The 18,496-nt window shown below is 39.7% G+C and overlaps 1 protein-coding gene across 1 annotated transcript; it reads right to left on the bottom strand.

Annotated features, from left to right (window-relative positions):
* Window positions 1–123: 123 nt before the first annotated feature.
* On the bottom strand, window positions 124–6,894 carry LOC113308987 (indole-3-acetaldehyde oxidase-like). The gene is made up of 10 exons (XM_026557420.1): window positions 6,642–6,894; window positions 4,299–5,999; window positions 3,762–4,021; window positions 3,335–3,544; window positions 2,998–3,216; window positions 1,600–2,565; window positions 1,429–1,524; window positions 1,239–1,337; window positions 958–1,147; window positions 124–567 (listed from the first exon to the last, which is right to left on the bottom strand). Exons 1-10 carry the CDS (start codon window positions 6,781–6,783, stop codon window positions 335–337), a joined length of 4,116 nt encoding a protein of 1,371 aa, XP_026413205.1. The 5' UTR covers window positions 6,784–6,894; the 3' UTR covers window positions 124–334.
* Window positions 6,895–18,496: the final 11,602 nt, after the last annotated feature.

Raw genomic sequence — 18,496 nt, 5'->3', positions numbered from 1 at the left:
ACTTCGTAAGTTCAGGAATGGATTCTGAACAATTTTACTCTTCCATTTTGCATTTTCTGGTCTACAGAACCAACCTACGATGACGACGAGCATTGACATTGTCAATCTAGTAAGAACATCTTGTCAAAAAAAGAAGTGTAAAAATAAATAAATGGTGTGATTCTTATTCTTTAACACCTTACTCCAGTTTTTATTTTTAGACAATGAATAGACCCTCTGTTTTAAAGCAGAAACTACAACTAGACAAAACTGATGGATGATTTACACCGGACGTGTAAACAAGCAATGGTTAAATACTAACATACAAATACATGCTAATTCGGAGATAATTCCTTCAATGTGAAGCTACCAAGCTTTTTAAGTACTTCTCGACATTATCAAGTCCACATAGCTCCTTCACTACAGGCATGGTTGCTGGGACTTCCAGTTGGAATGTTGAATATGATGATGCTTCTGGTCCTGGTTCTGACCCACTCCAAGAGAGAACCTGTTTTCTTGCTTCTTTAATGGCGTCTCTCGTTGCACAGTGAACTGAAGCAGCCATAAGTAAAGGTGGCTCGCCAGAAGCTGGAAAAACACGAGAACAGTAAGTTTAGCTCAACCAAGCCCATAGCTAATGGATGCACAAACATCAAACAGTAACATCCTACCTTAAGATAGTTTCAAGCCTAACTAATGTTGTCACTAATGATAAATGGGTTGTCCTTGATCATGCATAAACCATAAATGAGCCGATTTTTAAAAGTACAGAAAAATTTGCAGATGACAGAAAAGACAAATTTTTTTGTTCTTTAAGATGATTGGTTTATATTGAAATTCAATTTTGTAAACAGGCCACCACAAAGAGAATGCCACCTAAGACAGGCAAACCTCATCATTTTGACTGACATTCTTGCCTCTGACCGATTGGTTGTATGTTTTATCAAAAACTTAAAAGGTTTGAGTTGAATATGGAACCTTTAGAGGACAGAACACGTTTCTTATGATGTCCACTGTTCAGTATCTCGACATTGAACTGTCTGGGGATAGTGTCAATAGTTGGGATCTTGTAGTTCCATGTTCCATCAGACACCACCAATCCTTCAGAGTTCGTCAGGTACTCCTCCAACATAAAAAAACCCACTCCTTGAACAAAAGCGCCCTCAACCTAAAAAGCAAAAACAATTTAAGCAAACAAAGAAAGAAGAAAAACTCCAACGAAGTCGGAAGAGAAATTAATATGTTGCAGTTGAGCAAACCTGTCCCAGATCAACAGCAGGGTTTAAGCTCTGGCCACAATCATAGACGATATCTGTTTGCAAGATACTGGTTGCTCCTGTGAGAAGATCAATCTCCACCTGTACGTTTAATATATGACAACAAGCATTGATTATATCGAAATATAAGTAGCAAGTATAAACATATATATTGCTGACGTCATCAACTCACCTCACTCACTGCGGCACCATAGTTCAGATAACGCATTGAACTGAAATCGGGAACATAGTAAGTACTTGCACATAAGTTGACAGATTGGAGATGTGCCTGGAAGACAGACGTGTTGGGGTGAGAAAATAGATATACAGTTTTATCTGGAATTTACAGATAGGTGATAGGTACCTGGACTATTAAAGTATCCCATGAAACTGGCCCTATCTTCTCTAGTAACCTTTCCTTGAGTATGATCAGTCTTTCAACCAACGCATGACAGCAAAGGCGAACTGCTTCACAACTTGACTCTGAGGTAGTGCTCCCAGCAGTAAATCCTCCTTGTACCAAGCTCAAGGTATCAGTCTGAATGACCCGAACCCGCTCCAAGAGATCCTTACTTCCATCACACTCTACGGGACTCAGAGCAAACGCCGCCATCTGCTTCACCTTTGTCCAAAGTCCTTGACCTAACTCAATACCTCCAACTTCAACCACCACCGATCCGTCATTGAGAATGCTTACTTTACCTGGGGTTGGTCTCAGCATCACCTCCTGAAATATGGGTACTCGGGAGATTCCTCTTTTTATCCACTTGTTAGAGGTGTTAAACTGTCTTATTTCTTCTACCCTTTGGTGGAACCTGGAAGATACAGCTAATCTATCTAAAATCAAGGGCATAGTATACTCTAGAGGTTCACCCGCACTCTCCTGATAAAATAACTTGAGGCTCTCGTATGTATGTATATTTCTTTTTCTGACAGCATCTACTTCCAATGAAAGAAATGACGCTACATGCTCAACCACAGCCTCACAAATAAAGGATCCCTGCACCTCTCCTGGTGCTCTCATGGCTGTCTTACTAGAAAGATTTGTCTTACAAATCTTTATATCAAAAGATAAAGCTCCCCAGTCATACTTCTTCAGTGAACCCACCATATTATTTGGCATGATTGGGCTTATATCTTGAAATGCTCCCGCATTGATTAGTATATCAAGATGTAGAGCAGTGATCTTTCCATCAGACTTGAAGCCCACACTGTAATTGATTTTCATTGGGTGTCTTCCTCCTGCCATTAGCATATCAATCTTGCGATTGAGGTAAGCTCGGACAGGACGGCGTAGTTTGTGAGCAGCAACTGCACATGCTGCTGCAACCTACACACAAGTTCTTTGATTGTGAGCTTGGTTTTACTGGTTTGAATGCAAAATGTGAAAGAATATGACTTCCAACAACGATGAAATTCTCGAGTCTAGACAAACAACTTTAGAGAAGGAAAGAAGGCCAATTTAAAAATATGCATACTTCGCACGACCAAATATACAATGCAACTTATTATTTCAAGTAAGATCATAATATCTTTTGGTTCATTGTCGGACAGTTGATTCTGCAGTAAAGGAGCAAATCTCCCCAACAAAAGTAATAGAAGGATATTAGCCAGTTCAACAAACTGCCTCTTTAGGTTGAATGACCACACACCATTTGGTAGGAACTACTTATACAGCTACCAAATCAGGATGTAACTGGATGACTTTCCAAATTTGGAAAGACTAGCTTAAACGGACGGGAACAAACAAAAGGGTACTTACAGGCATCGATTTCAGGGCCTTCCCACCAAACCCGCCTCCAACTCTTCTCGTTATCACACGGACGTTATTCTCTGGAAGACCTAGGCATTTAGCAATTACAATCTGTGTGTACTCTGGGCACTGACTGGAGCTGTAAACAACCATGCAGTTATCTTCATCTGGAACTGCAAGGGCAGTTTGTGTCTCCATATAGAAGAAGTACTGAGATCCAAGTTTGATCTGAAATAATATTGAACAGTTGTACATCAGTCGAGATAGCATTACATGGTCACACTCAAGAAACATTCTAAGTTCAACCTGAAATAGCATTTTGAAAGGTAAAATTTTTGAGAATCACCTCTGCGGAGATAATTCTGTGATCTGCATCGCTCATTCCTTTCGAAAAATCTCCTACCTGCTTTGGGTAAAGGAAAGGTGGTACCTCAAAGAAGCTGGACCTAGCAACAGCATCTTCTACTGATAAAATGGGCGGTTCAAGATTTTCAGTGTCGTACTCAACCACTGCGCCATCTGCCGCCATATCTGCATGTTTCTGCGTATCTGCAACCTACATCAACCATATAAATAACTAAGAAAAGAGAAGAAAAAAAATAGTAATGTTCAAAGAGTTCTGTTTGTATTTGTTAGAATATGGGCATCCAACTCAAAACCAATTGGCAATGAGTGGACTGGCCCTAAGGATTATAAACCGCAGGATCTTAGATTACCCATACAATGTGGGACTAATAATCTCAACAGTATTCTAATAAGAGAACGTGACATACCACAAAGCCAAGCATCTGGCCCGCAAATTCAGCAAGACCATCAGCAAATAGGGGTTCAGTATCAAACACTGTCTTACTTCCTACATTTTCACCTCCTTTAGAGATGTCTTCAAGAGAAATAACCTTAACAACTCCATCTGGTGAAGGCAGTGACTTAAGCTCTACATTCTTAATCTGTGCCAAGGGCTTTTTGCTACATATCATTGCTCCATGAAGGCAATCCTTGGGAGAAGGAATATCATCCACGTATACAGCTTCACCTACATATTTAATATCGGAGTCAAATTTCATGGGAACCACTAAACAAAAACTTAGTTCCATATTATCTTTGAATCATGAGTTCTAAAACAATAATCAAGTTAAAAATCAACATCCAAAAGAAAAGTTTTGAAATGGATAAGAGATAAAAGGTTCAAAGGATTTAGTGACAAATGTAAAAGCAAAATTAGCCAATCCGTTCAACACTACACTAACTAAAAAGAGAAGGGAATGCAGACAATATTTTCAATAATATCTTTAAGTTGATATATAACGAACCAGAAGCTTGATTCTCGACTCCAACTTTTTTAGTAGGCTGACCGACTGGATGAAACTCCCTACTGACTTCTATGACTTGCCTCCCAGAAGAGAGCAAACCCTCCTTTTTGTCATGTGAACACTGATCAAAACTACCGTTACATTTGGAAGCAGTAAACCCTGAAGAATTAATATATCTGGTCAATCCATCGTTCGGAATTGCAGTACCAACTCTAATAAGAGGGTGAACAAAGTCAAAGAGGAAACTGACAGCCAAACTTGACCGGTAAGCAGGACTTGAAGTTCCCTCTTCAGGTATTATTGTGGCTCTAAGAATATTTATGGCGTCAAGCAGTACATCTTTACTAAGGGATCTACCAATTAGAGATTCCTCAACCTTTCTTGCTCTTATTGCATGCTTTGTCCCATAAGCACCAAAAGCCAACTGAAGTTTTTCTAGTACACTACAACCAGATATTTTAGAGAGTGAAACCTCGGCCAAGAAAGCAGCATTAAGGTATGACAAGGCATTCCCAAGGGGTCGTGGTGTAGCTCGGTATGTCTGAAACATCAATCCGGATTCACTCTGACAAGAAGAAATGTTCATTGAGGCCCAAAGTGGAATTCTGATACTTAATATTACAGTCTTTGAATTACAAGGTGGACTACTTAAGAACTCCTCTAATGTAACTTTTGCTCTTTTGGAGCCACTAAGTACGATGAGAGATGAACCTGCTGCAAGAAGTATAGTTGCAATATCCGAGGGAAACTGATTCCTTTGTGCCATGACCAAATTTCCTCCCAAACTCGCAGAATTTCGGACAAACTCTGATGCGACCTTCTTCATATGGTCGGAAATTTTGCTGAATACAAGATTGCCTGCTGAGTTAGGCCCTTTTTTTGCTCCCTCCTCCAAAGCTTGGATAGCATCAGAGATCGTCACAGCTGCTCCAATTTCAACCCCAGCGTCATCATTTAAGATCATTGAGAGTTCTGGAATATATTTAAGGTTGATGTAGTTGTTGCAGTAATCAACCTCCTTGTAATAGCCTGTACTTGTATTACCAACAACTAGCTTAACACTAGTGCCATTTTCAGATTCTATGGATTCAATTAAATGCTCAAGTTCCTCAATACTAAAAGGATTGTGCCAGCATTGCCCCTTTGAATCCCAGAGGATTTTGGATTTAGTTTCAGTCTTTAAGAACTCAGGAAAGGTGCAAATCTCATTGCTAGGGTTATATGAGGGTAAATTACCAATCTTTTCACTTTCGCTATCTCCCTTCTTCCAAAAGGAATTCAAACCTAGATCTTCCATGTCGACATCAACTGCAAAACTTTTGCAGGCATCAGCTATTGGGCGATAACCTGTGCACCGACAAAGGTTACCTGAAATAGCCTTCTCAGCTTCTGACTTTGTGAGCTTGGAAAATCCAGGACGCAGATTTGGCGCTTGTGTTTTTTCAGCGTTAACAAGAGCAGAGAAGAGAGACATACACATGCCTGGAGTACAAAACCCACATTGAGAAGCATGGAAACCAGAAATTCTTTTGTGGATGGTGTGGAACCCATCTTTAATGTTTCCAAGGCCTTCAGTCGTCGTAATTGAACACCCATTTATACTGGAAAGAAGTGTCAAGCATGAACTCACTGTAAAATCCTCAACCTTTTCATGCACAGGATCATACTTGGACAAAAGAACAACGCAAGCTCCGCAACCACCTGCAATGGAAACGAATGGGATTATATAGAGGCTCACTATCCCATTTTGTTAAGAAACTGAAAAGTTGTATCATTTGGACTAAATGAATAGGAAACCCCAGAGAAACTAAGCTTCAAAATCAAGCACATCAAAAAGATACACCACATTCAGGATTTTTGCTTGTTGACAGCATGTGGACACTCAGCAATATATTAGAATTAAGATGTGTGTATTTGCAGAAAATGAGCTTTTAAAGATAAGATATTGTTCTACATGACTTCGTTCTGTATTGTAGCAAATAGAATCGTAGTATGAATAAAAATCTTTGTATTAAGCAGTAAATCAGACAATTAGTGAGACAGGGATACATTTTATTTTCTCATAAAAACTGTCTACCTCCCTTGGCCCATAAGTTATGGCACCTGGTACCAGTGTTTGATCAAGGACGCCATATCATTTTCACATAAGAAAACAACAAATTATGGAATATATAAACAATCATCAATTTGAACACTCGAAACAGCTGAGATTTCTCCAAAACCAGATTCAATATCATCTATGTAATGAAATTAACTAAAGCAATACCCTCATCAATTTACAGAATCAGAAGTAGGCACATAATAATAAAATCAATGAAATTGAAGTTGGGTTATACTACTGACCTTCTCCACAGCTAAGCTTAGTTCCAGTGAAACGAGTCTGGGTTCGTATGAATTCAAGTAGAGTGGTAGAATGATCATAGATATTGGATATCTGAAATCTCTCACCATTAATGGCGAAAACCAATTTATTTTTCTTATCCATTTCTGAAGCTGAGTATCAGTGTTATCAACACTAGAGTCGTGTTGTTTTTGAATGTAGATGGAGTAGAGTTCAGAAGACATCATCATCAATTGAATGGACTAAGAGAAGCAGAAGAACCGACTGAGAAGATTCCACGCGAAAAGTCAAAATTTGGAATTATATTCTTTCTTTATCTATTTTCTGCTTCTAGATAAAAACAATTGCTTTCCTGAGGGAAAAGGATAAGAGAACCATGCCAGAGAAAAACTTGCATTTGAGGATCCAATGGCCAAGAATGGTCCATGTGAAGCAAAAGAGGAATGTAAGACTGCCAGCTTTTAAATCTGGATCTAAGAAAACATTACATCCACGGACTGCATTTTTCCTCCAAGGGGGAGCATTAACACAATAGTGCGCTGCTTTTTTCCCCGAGAGCTGCTAGACTTACCGACCATTTCACCGGTAAAACGTCCCGATAGAGAAATGAAAGGAAGTGATCCAAACTCTCTGACATCTGGATTGGTAATGGACAAAGTTCGGTAAATCTATTCGGTCAACATATTATTTTCGTTTTCATCCCTTTTTAACTGGCTAATCTATCTTCCAGAAGCTTATCTCTGTCGAAACGAAGAAGCGAAACTCCCAATCTGGTATGAAATATTCTTTTTCTTTCTTTCCACTGTGTACTCAATAACTGACTATGAATATGAATGTTTGTTGCAGATGAATCATGATGACCGATTCTCCTCCACTCCTTATAACTTAAGACCCAAACGGACTGTGAAAGCACCTGCCTGCTTCAAATCCACTCGTGCAGACGCCGGAACATCTGTAAGCTTGTTTTCAATCAGAGGTTTATTTGAGGGATTCTCCAAACCTTCATTGAACCTAGATGTTGTTGCAGGTTGACATTCACGTTGTTGGTGTTGAGAAAAGAAGAAGTAAAAAACCTGCTACTGCAGTTGATGATGACCATACTGGCAATGACTCGGCCTCTGCAGATGCTGATCTCAGAGCTTTTATTGGTAAGTACCCAACAACTGGACTCCCATTTGACGTCCCCATGGAAAATTCTTGCTCGGAGAATCAACTCGTTGGTGGCTTCATCGTGCCCAAGTGTTACGCATCTCTTTACACCAGGATCTGGAGAAAGTACGGACATATTGCTACTACCGTAGTGTGGAGGAATTTTCTGCCAACTCTTCTAAGTATTGTGGCTGGACTGTTGCTGATTTTTGATGAAATGAACAAGAAGAACTTACATGATGTCAAGAACAAAGAGCTTCATCGATGAGATCACATGATCTCGAGTTGCGAGACTTTGAGATTCAATGTAGGTTGGCTCCGTCGTCGGCTTGATGTCATCAAGATTGATAGAGCGGTTTTTGCTGCTAATATGATTTCTGCTTCAACTGCTATCATGGAAGAGGAGAAACTGCTCGCACTGGAGTCAGTAAGGGTTGAGAAGGCTATCCAGGACTTGAAAGTGAAGACCGGAAACTTTCAAAAGAGGATTGAAATGGCTTTCAGTAAAAATTATTTGATGTTGGATGGTTTGCTCTGAGTGAGCGTTTAAGGTTTTTTTTTTTTTTTTTTTTATTGATAAAGTAGGATGATTGATGAAGTAACTTTTTTCTGTTAGATTAATGAAATCTATTTTGGATTTTGAACGAATGAGCATATTGCATACTCTTTGAAGGAATGAAGATTACATTTTGAAATTAAAATAGTTGTTTACTGATCATTCAGGCATAATATGATTTGAGCCACTTGCCATTGATTATGTTTCCTTCCACTCCTCCATTAACAGCCAAAATTTTGTAAAATATTACTGGATACTGCCTTGATGATTACATACGACCCTTCCTATTTTGGAGAGAACTTGAAAGCGGACATGTCTTGTTGAATATGCTTTGATGTTTTTAGAACCAAATCTCCTACTTGGAATGTTTGAGGTCTTACCATTTTGTTGTATGCCATGGAAATCCTTTGTTCGTAAGCTTCCACATATTTTTCCACCTTGGCCCTCCTTGACTCGAGCATGTCCAATTCAGCAATCTTTGAGTTAGACACTTCGGCTTCGTCCCATTGCACTCCACTGGCTGTTGCAATCCTTGCAGCAGGGATTTTGATCTCGGCTGGGAGAATAGCATCAGCACCGTAAACAAGGGAATAAGGTGAAGTTCCAATTGAGCTTCTTAGTGCGGTTCAGTAGGCCCACAAAGCCATAGGTAGTTGTTCATGCCACGTTCGAGGGTTGTCATGAACAGTTCGACTGAGAATCCAGATCAAAGTTTTGTTGGTACTCTTCGCTTGTCCGTTTCCTTGAGGATAGTACGGTGTAGATAAAATTTGTTTGATACCATATTCTTCAAGTAATTTTTCCACATGTCTGTGGGAAAAAGGAGTTCCATTATCTGTGATGATATGTTTAGGAACGCTGAATCTGCATATGATGTATTCCTTGATGAAGGTTGCAATCGTGGCTCCACTGGTACTTCAAAGAGGGATAGCTTCAAACCATTTAGTAAAATACTTAGTTGTTGTGATAATTTATTCATGTTGCTTTGAAGATGCTTGATTGATTTTTCCAAGGATATCCAGTCCCCAGCTGTAGAAAAGCCATGGACTGCTCACAGAATGTAATGGGAGACAAGGAGTGTGAATGAGGTTACCATGGATCTGACACTGATGACATTTTTGAACGTAGGCAGCTGCATCGTCTTCTATGGTCGGCCAAGAATATTTCTCATAGATCTGGAGAAATAATTTCCTCTTTCCCTGGTGTTCTCCTTCGTGCATTTCTTTCAAAATTGTTGGAATTTCATGCTCGGCCAAGCATCTCAGTAGGTTCCCACCAAAGCTTTTGCGATACAAAATCCCTTTCAGATAGACAACCCGCTTGGCCCTTTGGGTGAGTTTGATTACTTCTTTCTTCTCTAATGGTAAATCATTGTTGTGCAGGTACTTGATGTAAGGTTCTCTCCAGTCCCCAGTATGATGGACTGTTAGAGCTTCCAAATGATGAGGCGGTGTCTGACAATTCAGATAAGATATTTGTAACATTCTCGACTGAGCTTCCATGGATGGCCAATTTTATTCGAGCCTTTGGAGCCTCCTGTAAAGTGTAACCACCAGTTTGTCCTCATATTTCTTTATGTATGCGCTTGAGTTACTCGCTCTCTTCTTCATCTCTGAGACATCGTGACAAAGATCCATCAGGATTGTGATAATGTAATGCTCCGTGTAGCAGAAAAAAATTCTTCAATTCCTTGAGGCTAATTTTTCCTTCTGTAAGAGAACTACTCAATTCATGAATGATAGATGCTCGCCAGTCGCTCGCTTGAACATCTTCAACTTGAGTGAGCCAGGTTGATGACACAGAACGTCTTTGTACATTAATGGACTTTCCTGACCCTTCAAATTGCAGCTTGGATGCAAGAGTTGCTAAACAGTCAGCATGTCTGTTGTTGGTACGACGGGTATGGACGATCGTTGCCTCAGAAAAATAAGCTAATAGACGTTGTGCTTCGGCTCTGAATGGGGCAAGTGTTACTTCTTTCAGAGAGTATACACCATTCATCTGATTGACCAATAGCTTTGAGTCTCCTCTTATCTCCAGGTGCATTTCCCCTGCCTGCTTGGCCAAGGACAACCCTAGCAAGAAAGCTTCATATTTTGTTGAATTGTTGGTGCAGTGGAAATCCAGCTTGAAGGAGTGCGAGAAAACTTCACCGGAAAGGGATACTAACACCATGCCCGCTCCGCCAGTATCATTGCTAGGAGTGGCGGATCCATCAAAGTACAATAACCATGTTTCTTTTTTAATGACCGAAATTTCTGGAAACTCACCTGGCACATCTTTATGTAGCATTGTTATGGATTTCCCTGGAAAGGGAGCAAGTAAGTATGCAACTGCTTTACCCTTTATTGCTTTGGGTGAGACACATGCTATGTCGAACTCTGACATCTCAAGTAGCCACGTTGCAGGTCTCCCTATCAAGGTTGGTTTCGACCGTAAGAATTTTACAGGATCAGCTTTAGCAACAAGTACGACTCTGTTTGACAGCAAATAATGTCTGAATTTCTGAATCACATGAACCAATGCTAAGCATGCTCTTTCGGCTTTAGGGTACCGGAGTTCAGCATCTCTCATTGTACGTCTAAAGTAGTAGATCGGATGCTCGACACCTTCTTCGTCCTCTTGAGCGAGGAGATCCCCAATATAAACATCACTAGAGGCCGTGTAAAGTATCAATGGTCTCCCTTGCACCAGAGATTTCATGACAGTAGGTGATAATAATATCTGCTGGATCTTTTGAAATGCATATTGTTGGACGATTGTCCATGCAAAATTTGCTCTCTTCTTCAGTAGAGGGGAGAATGAAGCAATAAGCTGAGTTAATCCAGGAATGAAACGTCAGATGTAGTTTACCTTGCCCATAAAGCTTTGAAGATTTTTCACAGTACGTGGAGGAGGCATGGTGGTAATATCTTTGGTCTTGTCTGGGTCGACTTTGATTCCTTCTGACGTGACCTGGAACCCTAGAAACTTCCCAGAAGAAACACCAAATGCACATTTCATGGGATTCATCTTTAATTTGTATTCTCTGCATCTTTCGAATAATTGTCTCAAAACATCTAGATGGTACGATCGAGTTTTTGATTTGACTGCCACATCGTCAACATAGTCTTCTACTTGTTTGTGCATCATATCATGAAAGATAGAGGTCATCTCTCATTGATAGGTAGCATCTGCATTTTTCAATCCAAAAGGCATCACCGTGTAATGAAATTTCCCGATGGGCGTTCAGAATGCAGTCTTGTTAGCATCATGATCATACATCTTGATTTGGTTGTAGCCGTTGTAACCATCCATAAATGAGAACATGTCATGGCCACTAGTTGCGTCAATGAGCATGCCGATATTGGGTAAAGGAAAGTCGTCCTTCGGGCAACATTTGTTCAGGTTTTTAAAATCTACACAACATCGGATCTGACAATTTTTCTTCTTGATCGGGACGACATTTGTTAGCCATGTCAGATGTTGAATGGGCTTGATAAATCCTGTTGCTAGTAGCTTCTAAACTTCAACTTTAGTTTATTCCTCAACTTCATGTCTGAATTTCCTGGGCGGTTGTTTGATAGGCTTGGATCTAGGAGTTATGTGTAAGTGATGTGTGACCAACTTATCGTCAAGACTGGGCATTTCCTCGTATGTCCAAGCAAAAATATCTTGATACTCCTTCAACGGGTTTATCAATCATGTTCGTTCCTCTGGTGACAGTGTAAAACTGATCAAGATTGGTCTTAGATCTTCCTCTGTTCCGATATTGATTGTTTCAAGATCATCAGTAGTGGAATCTGTGTCATCTTGTAACTGTCGTGGGTCATCTTGAATTTCTTCCCCAGGCGGTTTCTCGCTCTGACATGATTCTTCAGAACGATGAGACTTTTTATCGACCTCCCTTATTAATTGCTAATCTCTACGTTGGAGATAAATGATTCTTCCTTCCGCATCATAGCTGGTTATAAAGTTGGATTTCTTCCGAGGCATAGCTTGATCCTGGCGATGCGTGAGCAGTGTGGCAGGTGGCTTGGTCGGCTTAGCACCTGAAGATGATGGCCTGTCAGCAGCTTTCTCGATGGACTTCCATCTTAGGAGTGCAGTACTGTAGATATTGCTTGGAGTTTCGGGGATGCTTTTTGGTGGTTCTAGGAACTCAACATCATAAACTGGAGCATAAGGAGACGCTGAAGCTGCAATGCGGACGATCTTTTTGTTGATCAAAGCTTTCATACATTGATGGTATGTCGAGGGAAAAACCTTGTTGTCATGGAGCCATGGTCGCCCGAGTATCATATGGTAGTTAGGCTCCTTCTCAATCACATGAAATTTGATCGTCGATTGAATAGGTCCCACTTTCAGATCCACATAGGCGTACATGTACGTGTGGCTCTGGATTCCTTCAAAACCTGTCATCAATATGGGATGATGAACGATTTTGCTTTGTGGGACTTTGGATGTCTTGAGAGTCTTCATAGAGATAAGATTGGTAGAAGCACCAGTATCAACAAGAGCTCTCCTGAATTCAGAGTCCTTGATAAAAGCGGTCACGTACAAGGATCGATTATGCTATTCCTCCGCTATTCGGTCTTCTTTAGTGAAGGTAATATTGTTTATCGAATGTTCGGACACCACGGATACTTCTTCGACTGAGGATTCCCGGAGAAGTGAACGATTTCACACAGATTCTCGATTAGATGTGTAACTTCCTGATCTACCGGTTTCTCGTAAGTAGTGAACTGTTGGTTTGAGGATTGATATCAGTGGTGTCAGGAGATGAACGTTCTACCACCTGAGCTCCTAGAATTTTTGTCGACAGATCCACCATGAAGTTGAATAAATTATCGATTGCTCCTTTCAACCGATTTATATTTCTTTCCAAAATTTGTTTCCTCCATGCTAGCTCAGCCAATGATGGAATTTCTCCATCGTATGCACCGATAGAGAGAAAAGGAGTACTAAAGTAGGAATGATGAAGATTACCAGAATCGTTCGTATGAGCATGAGGAGCGTCATCGTTCGAAAGACTCTGACCAGAATCTGGGATAGTTAAATCAGACCTAAGACCAACCATCTTTGTGAAAGTTGGGATTGCAACCGAGAGATTAATCTCCCACTTTGGTCGCCAATCTGTAGATGGGGAAAAGGATTTACTGGTTTTTTAGGAAGTGAAGAGACGACCGTGCAGACGGGGAGTCCTCAACCGAGAAACTTGCTTAACCTCAAATAGATGCACTGCACGGGAGTGCTTTGAGCTCGAGAGATCAATCTGTAGGACTCCGGCCTAAACTAAGAAATGGTCGTTCCAGAGTCAATTCTGTCACAAAGAGGGAAACGGGTCGATTTGTAGGAGGGAAGCTGAGAAGTGTGTGATATCGATGGTAATGAATGTATTGTAGGCTTTTGCAAATGAACTGCTGGGTTCTAATAAGTTTGAATTCTGCTTAATTGATAGTGATTTTTCATATGAAAATTGTTGTGATAATTCATATACTTCTGTTTTTCAGTCCATCATGAATTCAGAGAACTTATTTATATTGCTAGAACGTGGACACATTGATCTCCAGTAAGTGTGACGGTTGCTCGATTGGAATAGTGGGAAAGTGAAAATCGTGGTTAAACCAGTTTCAGATCTTGCGGAGACTTGGTTTATTATCCACCAACTATTTTGCCAACTCCCTCAACTGCTTGCACGACTTACTCACATTTTTCATCGTGGATGAACACACGTGTCGTAGGCCTCCATACCAAAACCCTAATTAATATCCCCCCATGTGACATGATTGATGTGCATGATTTGTGGAGTCTGCAAGGAATACATGTATTTAATTAGTCAATTATTGACTTGATTAGACAATGAGTCTGAGTATTATTCAGTTGAGCATGGTTTCTGAATGCTCTATGATTCGTCATGTCGTATATTTCTCGAGTAAATGTTGATAATTGGATCAACATGATGAATATTGATAGTCTGAGAAAATATTGCTAGTATGATGAATTGTTGAATATTGATAGTTGAATCAATATTAATAATACTCTGAGCAAATATTTCTCTCTGGGAAAAATTACTGAATATTGATAGTTAAATCAATATTCCTCGTCTGAGCAAATATCGCTCGTCTGAGCAAATATTGCTCGTTTGGCAAATTATTGGTAGCATGACAAAATAAAATATTAATTAAAATATTGGTAGTTGGATCGAATATTATATAATTAATTAAGATGTTGATTTCTGGAACAATCATAAAATTATTAGTGTTTAAACTTGCTTATGATTAAGATTTGCAGAGCATTCAGTTTGAAACCCTAATTTTGATCGATTGTTGATCAATTGCTGATTTACTGAAAATCGACCACTGAGTGAAGGAAGGACCAGATACATATGATTATGGACGACCATTTAACGTCCAGGTGCTCGAGTGAGCATGCACTAAAGTCCTTTGTTGACCAGTTGGTGAGAGGATGATTAAATGCTGGTTTAATCATTTATTAAAATAGTACTCGTTTGAGCGTTAGATAATAAAACCTAATTATGGAGAGGTGAGGGACCGGACAAGGGGTGTGAAACCGGCCCTTGGTGGTCGTGGGACCATCTGGTGGTCGATTGAGCAAATTCCAAATTGGTTGGAAAGAGTTTGAACCCAATATGAACTGTTGAAAGCTAATTAGGTCAAAATTGTGAAAGAGTGTGGGACCGGCTCCTTGCAATCCTAAGAGCCGACCTTGGTCGGTCAAGGTGGCATGCACGTGTCACCATATTGTTCATGTCTCAGTTCTGGGAATTTTGGTATTTTCTGGTGTGCGTTTGAGCTACATTTTGGATTTTCTGAAGAGTTTGATCTTGACTGAAAACTCTCTCGATTTTTGCTCGAATGAGCAAGTAGAACTTTGCTCGAGCGATCAATATTTTGAGAATATTAAAATAATAATATTTTAATATTAGCCGTGAGCAGCCTAGTCGGTCATGTGACCATTTGACTTTTTGGCCTTTTGATGGTTTGAACAATATTCGAGAAAATATGCAAAACCAGGGTTTTTTACTCAAATGATGGAGTTTCATGAGATGAAGGAAATAATAATAAGAAGAAAATATGGAATAATAGGGTGTGGGACCGTCCACGGCTAGGGCATGACCGGCCAGCTAGGTGAACCGATCCCGTGACTCCTTTCCCTATTTTTTATTATTTTTTCATCATTTGAAGGAAAATATGGAAAAACTAAGAGTTTTGCTCAAATAAGGAAATTTGCTCGAATGAATGAGTTTTCATGAGATTAGGAAAAATAATAAAATAATGGGAGAGGCGTGGGGCCGGCTACGGCGACATAACCGGCCGGCGGGTGGGCCCGGTCCCCTAGGCACCTCTTTTACTATTTATGTATTAGTATTATTTTTCTCCCTATTTTGCATAGGTTTCCTCGTTCGTCCATATTTTTGAATGCTCGTTCGTGCGTTTGAGTGCTCATTTGTGCATTATTTGCTAAGTACACTCAAACCATTTTCTCGGGGCTTACTCGGTAATGGCCCAGATGCCCAATCAACGAATATTTATTACTAATTCATGGAATTCAGCAGAGAATCATCCACGAAACAGAGTAATAAAATAAAATGATTATCTATTACTAATCTATGGAATCCAGCTGAGGATCAGTCATGGAACGGAGTAATGAGATAGATAGATTATCTTCTAGGAATTCAATTGATGAATGACACGCTGGAATTAACAGATAGACGCATTTATCTGTCTATTTTGTTCTCAATATTCTGTATTGTTAGACTCGCTTAAGTACTTATTGTGTTATTTTGTATTTTTGTAGATGTTTTTAGAGAAATAATCCTTTGTGGCGAAATGAGCTCGAAAAGTAGTGTTTTACACCCCAGAGAAAATTACGAAAGGCACCCCAGAAATGCACCGGAAATGTCCCAGAAATGCACCGGAAATGTCCCAGAAATGTACCGGAGGATCCCAGAAAAATTACCATTTCCACCCCAAAATTACTATTTCCACCCAAATTACTATTCGCACCCCAACACTCTGGATAAGGGGCACCTTCTTCAACAATTTGAATTTGTGTTTTGGCGGGAAATGAAGTTTTCAACTGGCAGAATTGTGATCGTCAAAATGAATGGGTTAGAGTGCGATTCAATCGCTCAAACTTGGTAGGAAGTTATGATTTAGCCTAAGGAAGATAGTTTGGGTGTCGAATTTGATCGTAATTGGCTGGAAATATCGATTTGATTCTCGAGCTCAAAACAGAGCTACACGGACTGAACACACCCTGTACACGCTGTTGTGTGTGTTTTGGCTATGCATGGAAGTGATTAAGGGACGTTCGACGACTTACTAGGCGTGGGAGAGCTGAATTGGAGTGTGCAGAACCAATTCTAACGTGTGACAGAGTTAATTTTGGAAATTATCGTTATTATTGGCAGCGAAGAATAATCGGATTAAATGGATAATATACGCAAGTAATGTTGGGATTTTTGGTCCTAAAACACTATAAATAGGCTCTTTGGGTCTACTAGAGAGGGTGTCGAGAGTCGGGGGGGCTGAGGAGAGCAAAGATAATCAAAAGAAGAGGTCGATAGGCGAAGAAGTTCTGCTGCTGCTCAGCCAAGAACACGAAGAACATTGTACAGTCCAGGAAAGTCGTTGACTAGTGTCGCATATTTGCGACAATTCTCAGTTCCTTTCCCGCGACTTCGGTGTTGTGCTTACAGCACTTCTAAAGTGTCGTTGTTGCCTGACGCTTTCTGTTGGTCGCAAAGAACGGTCTTAAAACGATTTTCTTCTTATTTCATCATTTGTAATCAACTTTTGAGCATTAATAAAATATTTTGAGAGCATTTTTACAATGATGAGTTAAACCCCAACACTGGGACGACGGAGGAGGCCGAGCTTCATACATGGGTAATTTAATTAACTCTTTTTAAGACTTTTGCATTAAAAATTAATTGAAATATGATTTGATTAAATTGGGTGTTATTTGATTAGATGGGTCATGCTTAGCTTAGGTGATTTGATGTTCCATGCTTAACATTTACAATCAATTTTTTGAGAATCTACTTTGGCAAAATAAGAGTCCATATAACTTATGTTTTGAACGATTATTGTCGAGAATAATTCATTGAGCCCTATTTTATGAAGATTGGCCGAATCATTAGTCCCAGTACCTCTCACCATTGTTAATATTTTATTGTATATATTTATCTATTTTTTATAAATCTAAAAATCCTTCACCTTCACAAGTCTTAGAGTTCGAACCTTCATTACTACAACCCCAGAAAATCTTTAATCATTAACCTATTTGCAAATTCGAGATATGAGATAATTGAAGCATCATACTCGTTCTGAGGGGGGTGTATAGTCAGGGAACAACGAATAGCGTGACGTCCTGAAGGCGTTATGCTTTATACTAGCATACAATATGCCTAGGAGCCGCCCAATCATTAAAGATTTTATACACGGGCTCTCTACATAGTCAGGGAACAATGAGCAGTGTGACGTCCTGAAGGTGTTAGGATCTGTACTAGCATGCAATATATCTAGGAGCCGCCAAATCATTTTGATTCTATGTCGAGGTGATGATGAAATGTATGAGGCATTGAAAGCTCGACTGAGAGGCTTTTCGAGAAACATATTCATCATAGCTATGAGAGGAACGTTCACTCAGTCAGAGATCGTGAAATAGTTCATAAATCATAAAATATGAATCGTCACATGCATTCCTGAAGCCGGGTCAGAAACATGCAATATCATGATTTTACAATTTAGCCTTTGTCGAAAATCTACCATCAGCACAACTATACGAAGTTGGTAGTAATCTTCGTATATCGTCTAAATTCTGAGAGTATTCGAAACTGGATTAGGTCCTAGGATTTTTCTGTATTTGTGGCCTATTCATTAACAAAATCTTTTTGTGTGCTTTTATTTTACTTTCCGCATTATAACTCTTTAGTTATAATTAAGTAATTGCACTTGTACGTTAATCCAAACACTTAGGTTGATACCTATAGTATAAGGTTCGGTTTTAGACTTGTACCATATACCAAGTATATACCTTGTGGTTTGCTATCTTCTTGACGGTATCTGTCTATATTAGATCATGCAAGATATCATACTTATATGTGGATATCGAAAGATCGTGGCGTACTTGGCACCCTCGTCA

Source organism: Papaver somniferum, chromosome 9 (genome assembly GCF_003573695.1).
Source record: "Papaver somniferum cultivar HN1 chromosome 9, ASM357369v1, whole genome shotgun sequence".
NCBI lineage: Eukaryota > Viridiplantae > Streptophyta > Magnoliopsida > Ranunculales > Papaveraceae > Papaver > Papaver somniferum.
Note: the sequence above shows the minus strand (reverse complement) of the source record. Positions and strands in the feature narration are given on the sequence as shown.

What these genes read in the sequence shown, in the direction of transcription:
- LOC113308987 (XM_026557420.1), bottom strand. Translation starts at nt 6,783, where the DNA reads ATGGATAAGAAAAATAAATTGGTTTTCGCCATTAATGGTGAGAGATTT. An exon ending in AGTCGAGAATCAAGCTTCTG is followed by an intron (nt 4,022 to 4,298) that starts GTTCGTTATATA and finishes TTAAATATGTAG; the next exon opens with GTGAAGCTGTATACGTGGAT. An exon ending in ACGTGTTCTGTCCTCTAAAG is followed by an intron (nt 568 to 957) that starts GTTCCATATTCA and finishes GTGTTTTTCCAG; the next exon opens with CTTCTGGCGAGCCACCTTTA.